Raw genomic sequence first — 5,584 nt, forward strand, 5'->3', positions numbered from 1 at the left:
CAACCCGTTCCTAACGCCCGCGCCGCCGCGGACGCCGACGCCGACGCGGCGAGACGCCTACGAGCGACGAAAACCTTCGGCGACGACGACGACGTTGATGGACTCCGTCTCGTCGCGCGCGGACGCCGCGGAGCGCGCGGACCACGCCCGCGCGTCCATCGTCGGCGACGGCGACCTGCTCAGCGCCGCCACGCGACGAGACCGACGACGACGAGGAGGCGGCGGCGGAAAGCCGCCGCCGCCGCCGCCGACGACGACGACGAATCTAACGAAGGCGCGGCGCGACGACGCGTGGACGCGCCGCGCGGACGCCGCGCGCGACGGCGACGGCGACGGCGACGGACGCGCCGCGGCGTCGGCGTCGGCGTCGCCGCGCGATGTTTTCACGCGGCGACGCCTCCTCCTCGTCGTCCTCGGCGCGTGCGTCGTCTTCGCGCTCGGCGTCGGCGTCGGCGTCGGCGCGGAGCGACGCCTCGCGGACTCCGGCGACGACGAAAACATCGACGGCGGGACGGGTCCGGGTCCGTGGACGACGCCGAACGCGTACGCGGCGGCGACGCGCGCGTCGGACGACCGCGTCTCTTTCTTAGTCGTCGGCGACTGGGGGCGACGCGGCGGCGTCGAGCAACGAGCGGTCGCGCGCGCGATGGGCGAGTGCGCGGTCGTCTCGAGACCGGACTTCGTGGTCAGCGTCGGGGATAACTTCTACGAGGGCGGATTGCACTCGACGGACGACGTCGAGTTCGCGGAGTCGTTCGCGAACGTCTACGACGCGGCGTCGTTACAGGTGCCGTGGCACGCGATCCTCGGCAATCACGACTACGGCGACTGCGGCGTGAACGAAACCACGCGCGAGGAACTCGACTGCCCGAAACTCGAAGACGCGTCCCGGTCGCCGACGTTCCAGGTGCGTCCTATACAAACGTTTTTCACCCGTCCATCGGTTTCAACATCTGATCGCGTCCCCTTTCAACTGAGCGATGAACTATTTTTGTATGGAATGGCCCTCATCAGCTCGACCGCGCGCTCCGCGATCGCGACTGGCGCTGGCACGCCGAACGAAGCTTCGAGATGCGCCCGGTCGGGGACGTCCACCTGTTCTTCGTGGACACGTCGCCTCTCGTGCGCGCGTACCGAAACGCGACGTGGGCGAGCGTTCCCGGAGGTCTCGCGGACGCGTCGACGCCGTCCGCGGCGGACGTCGCGTCGAACCTCGCGCGCGACCTCGCGGCGTCCAACGCGCGGTGGAAGCTCGTGTTCGGACATCACCCGATGCGGTCGAACGGGTTTTGGCGCGACGAGACGGCGGACGTCCGCGACGCGTTGGAGACGACGTTGGTCGACGGCGACGTCGCGGCGTACTTCAACGGCCACGACCACGACTTGCAGCACACGCGCGCGGAGCTCGTCAAGAGCGGCGGTGGCGGCGAAGTTCGCGCCCTGCACCACTACACGTCCGGCGCCGGTTCGAAGACGGGGCGCGGGTTCGGCGTCAACGAGACGCTGTTCGAGCGCGACGACCCGGGGTTCGTCTCCGTGCACGTCTCGAGCGAGAGAATCCGCGTGCAGTTCTGGGGGAGCGCGGCTGGTGGCGGCGGCGCGGGGGGGGAGGGCGCGAGGGCGCCGCTGTACGAGCACGTCATCGCGCGCGCGCCGGGGGGGGCGTAGCGCGGGGGCTGCGCGCGCTCGTGGCACCGCGCGCGGACCCCGCGAAGACCGCGACGCCGGGAGGAGGGGAGGGGGAGGCGTAGGCGCGGACGGGGGCGGGGTGAATGGTGAACGCGCCGCGTAGACACGTCGATTATATTTAACCTTTAATCCTACACCTTAACCTTAACCTTAAACCCTTAACCTTTGATCCCCCCCCCCGCCGAACGTCGCCCGGACGCGTATCGTCCCGCTCCGCGCGCACGCGGCGCGGCACTCGTCCAGGTCCGCGTCGCCGCGCAAGTCGCACGACTCGTCCGCGTCGTCCGTGTACGTCAACGTCGGCGTCGCGGGCCTCCTCGCGGCGGCGCCGCCCGACGCCTCCGTCACGACCGAGGCGAGGTCGCGGAAGGACATCCCCGGCACCAGCTTGACGCGCATCGTGTCGCCGTCGCCGAGGGAGATCTTCGCGGTGAACGTCGTATCGCTAGCGCCGCACGCGCGCGCCGCGGAGAGCGGCGTCCCGCCGCCCCGGGCGGGGACGTCATCCGCTCGGCGGTCGAGCGCGGAGGCGGCGGCGGTCGGACTCGGACTCGCGCCTTCGATCTTGAGTCGCACGTGGCCGAGCGCGGTCGCGAGGTCGGCGGCGGTCCCGGAGGCGGCGGCGCGCTCGCGGCGTTGCTTCGCGAACGCGATCGCCTCCTCCAGGTCCGAGTCTTTCGAGAGCAAGCACCACTCGTCCTCGTCGTCTTGGTACTTGATCTTGAACCCCGGCTTTTCGCCCGCGCCGGGCTCCGCGGGGTCCCTCGGACGGAGGCACAGCGCGAGGCGATCGACCAGCGCCGCGCGCGTGACGTCTCCCAGGAGCCGCGCGCGAAGAAGGCCTCCTCCCCCGTCGCCGTCGCCACAGATCGACGCCTTGAAGACGACGCCCGCCCCCCCCGCCGCCGCCGCGCATTCGGACGGCGACAGCAGAGAGGTCTTCCCCGAGCTGTCCGCGTCGAACGACGACCCGCCGCCGTCGTCGCTCGTCGTCGTCCCGCCAGAGGGACCCGCCGCCGTCGCGCGCGCGCGCGCGCCCGCGGTGTCCGCGTCCGCGTCCGCGGCGTCTTTGAGGTCCTCGTTGGTCGGGCCGGCGCCGCCGTGGTGTCCTCCTCGGTCGTGAGACGCTCCGGGGATGGGCCACGCGGACGAAGGGTGCGCGGCCGCGCCCTGTTCCGGGTACCCCGCGCGCCCGGGGCCGCCGCCGAGTTGCGCGAACGTCAACTCGCCGTGTAACGTCCACTCCCCGCGCGTTTCGGCATCGTTATGCAGCGCGCGCCGCGCGACGTCGCCGCCGTGCCACGAGAACCCTCTCTGGAACTTTCCGACGCCGACGCCGTCGCCGTCGCCGCCGGGCCGGCCGCCGGCGTTTCCGGGGCGCGGCATCCCGACGCCGCCGCCGCCCCACGGGTTCTGATCCGCCGCGAGCGCACGCTTCAGGCCGCTGAGATTGTGTCCGCCGGCGAGACCACCGACGGGCGGGCACGCCGGTCGTCCGCTCAGCGGGGACGACGTGATGGAATCGTGACGCGTCAACGGCGACAAACCCCCTCCGTGGGGGAGCGACCCGCCGACGCCGACGCCCCAACCCCCGCCGCCGCTCGGGCCGTGCACGGACGCGTCGTTCGCGCCGTCTCCGCCGCTCGTCGGGTCCGTCATGAACGAATCGCGCGTTCCCAGCGACATCGCGGACTCGCCGCCGCCGCCCGAAGCGCGCGCCAGGGACGCGTCGCCGCCGCCCTGGGGGGAGGCTTCCGCGGCGCCGTCCCCGGTGTACAGCGACTTCAGCACCTGCTGCAGCTTCCCTTGCTTCGACTTCAGCGACCGCCGCGGCCACCGCGTGATGCCGTACCGTCGACAGATGCGTTTTAACGTCGTAGACCCGACGCCCAAGTCTTTCGCGGCTTGCTTCAGGTGCTTGCTAAAGTGCTGCTGCAAAATCTCCAGCGTGACGCCCCAAGTGGGGACATTCTCCTCCGCGTTCGCGTCGCCGGGGAGCGGGATCCCCGCGAGCAAGTTCCCGCCGTGCGCGCGACCGCCGGCGCCGTCGCCGTCGCCCCCGACGGCCGCGGTCAGGTCGCTCGATCTCGAGTTGAGCTCGGCGCCTCCCCGAGCCGCGTTCGCGTTCGCGGTCGCTTTCGCGCCTCCTCCTCGCGCCGCCTGGGCCTGGCTCGCCGCCCGCGTCGCCGCGGACGCGCCGCCGGTCACGAGCCGAAGCTCCGTAGAGTTCTGCAGGTAGTTCCACAGCGCATCGACGCTGCGCCGCTGCTGCTCCGCGATGAGCAAGTTGCTCGGAAGAATCACCTCCAACACCGCCTCGATCGGCTCCCCCGCCGCGCCGCCGCCGCCGCCGCGGGGGTGCTTTTGGTGCAACACGATCTTGCACGTGCACGCGCCGTGAAGCCCGAGCAGCGCGGTCGCGTGCTGCAGAGGCCAGTCTACCTGGCTCCCGTTTTGGACGTCGTCGACCCAGATCATCGTCCCCTGCTCGTAAACCTGACCCACCGGGCCCTGACCGCCGAGCAGCGAGATCTGCGACGAGATCTGACGAAACGGAAACGCCATCGCGTCCTTGACGCAGTACGGCGCCCCCGCGGCGATCAGCAACCCGTCGTCGTTCGGGATCCAGCACTGCGCGAGCGGGAACCCGAGCGCGTGGCACATGTTCTCGAGCGCGACGTCGTTGCCCTCGCCGACGCGCGAGAGCTTCGAGCCCAGCGCCGCGCGCATCGTGTCCTCCGTCCCCAAGCGATCCGTCCCCGCGGTGTACAGACCGTTCCCGCGCAGCGCCCCGACGCACGTGTCGAACACGCGTCCCATGTCCGTGACTTGCTGATCCAGGAGGAGCTCCATGACCGCGAACGGCATCGCGGGGCGGACGCGAGGGTCGTCGAAGTACACCGGGAGCGCGATGGTGGAGTGCATCTGGCAATCGATCGCGCATCCCAACCGTGGGTACTCCGTGGGCTGGTAGCAGCACACCGACGGCGTCCACTCCGGTCTGGAGTGGAGGAAACACCGCCCGGGGAGCCCCAACAAGTTCGAGTCCCCGCCCGGGGAGAGGTTGAAGAAGAATCCCTCGGACATCCTGTGGTACTTCCAAAACTTTTCTCGATGCACGGTTTTCACGCGCGTGAACGCCTTAAACGTCTGCAGCATCACGAGCGCGCCGCCGGTCCTCGACTGCAGCTTCGGCACGAACAGCTGCACGAGTGACCCGACGTCCAGGCGTTCCGAGATGTCGTCCAGCGTCGACGCGAGTCTCCGCTGCGTCGCCTCCGCGGTGCGATCCGCGCCGCCGACTTCGGGCACCGACTCGTGCGGCCGCCGCGCCGCTCGGAGCTGATCGCTCAACACGCGGAGCGTCTCGCCGAGGTGCTCGAACGTCTTCACCGCGCTCGCCGCGCTCGACCCGGGCCCGCCGCTGCCGCCTCTGCCGCCGCTTCCGGTCGGTTCGCCGCCGACGCTGGCGGGGGAGTTGGAGTCCCTGCGATTCTCCGCGACTTCTTTCCGGGTGTCGCGCTCGCCTCTTCCGTTCGCGCCCGCGACGCTGGCCGGGGAGGGGGAGTCGACGACGCGTTCGCGGACGTGGTCGGCCGCGGCCAACGCGCCCAGCGCGCCGCCGCCGGCGCCCAAGGACATGTAGATGGGGTCCGCGACGTCGAGGTTGTCCAGGTCGCTCCACACCGCGTCGGCGTTCGCGGCGCCGCGCGGATGAAGAAAGCGATCGCCCCCCGCGTCGCCGACGCCGACGTCGTCCACGTTCACGAGCTGCTTGAGGAAGTCCGCGAGGTCGGGTTCGTTCGCGACGTCGTCCGCGGGCGACGGCGGCGGCGGCGCGGCGGCGGCGGATTTGCGCGGCATGTCGCGTCACCTAGCGCGGCGCGAGCGCCCC

General features: G+C 71.3%; 2 protein-coding genes across 2 annotated transcripts; one reads left to right on the forward strand and one right to left on the reverse strand.

The window, feature by feature from the left end:
* Positions 1 to 568: 568 nt before the first annotated feature.
* Positions 569 to 1,578, forward strand: MICPUCDRAFT_5488 (uncharacterized protein; the record flags this gene model as incomplete). The annotated part of the gene is made up of 2 exons (XM_003057900.1): positions 569 to 835; positions 1,015 to 1,578. Coding segments are annotated over 2 exons (831 nt in total), but the record flags the coding sequence as incomplete, so codon positions are not given.
* A 261-nt stretch (positions 1,579 to 1,839) lies between these two features.
* On the reverse strand, positions 1,840 to 5,553 carry MICPUCDRAFT_39571 (nit2-like protein 2; the record flags this gene model as incomplete). The annotated part of the gene is made up of 1 exon (XM_003058279.1): positions 1,840 to 5,553. The coding sequence occupies one exon, from the start codon at positions 5,551 to 5,553 to the stop codon at positions 1,840 to 1,842; it is 3,714 nt and encodes a 1,237-aa protein (XP_003058325.1).
* Between the last annotated feature and the right edge of the window lie 31 nt (positions 5,554 to 5,584).

Source organism: Micromonas pusilla, assembly GCF_000151265.4.
Source record: "Micromonas pusilla CCMP1545 genomic scaffold MICPUCscaffold_4, whole genome shotgun sequence".
Lineage (NCBI taxonomy): Eukaryota > Viridiplantae > Chlorophyta > Mamiellophyceae > Mamiellales > Mamiellaceae > Micromonas > Micromonas pusilla.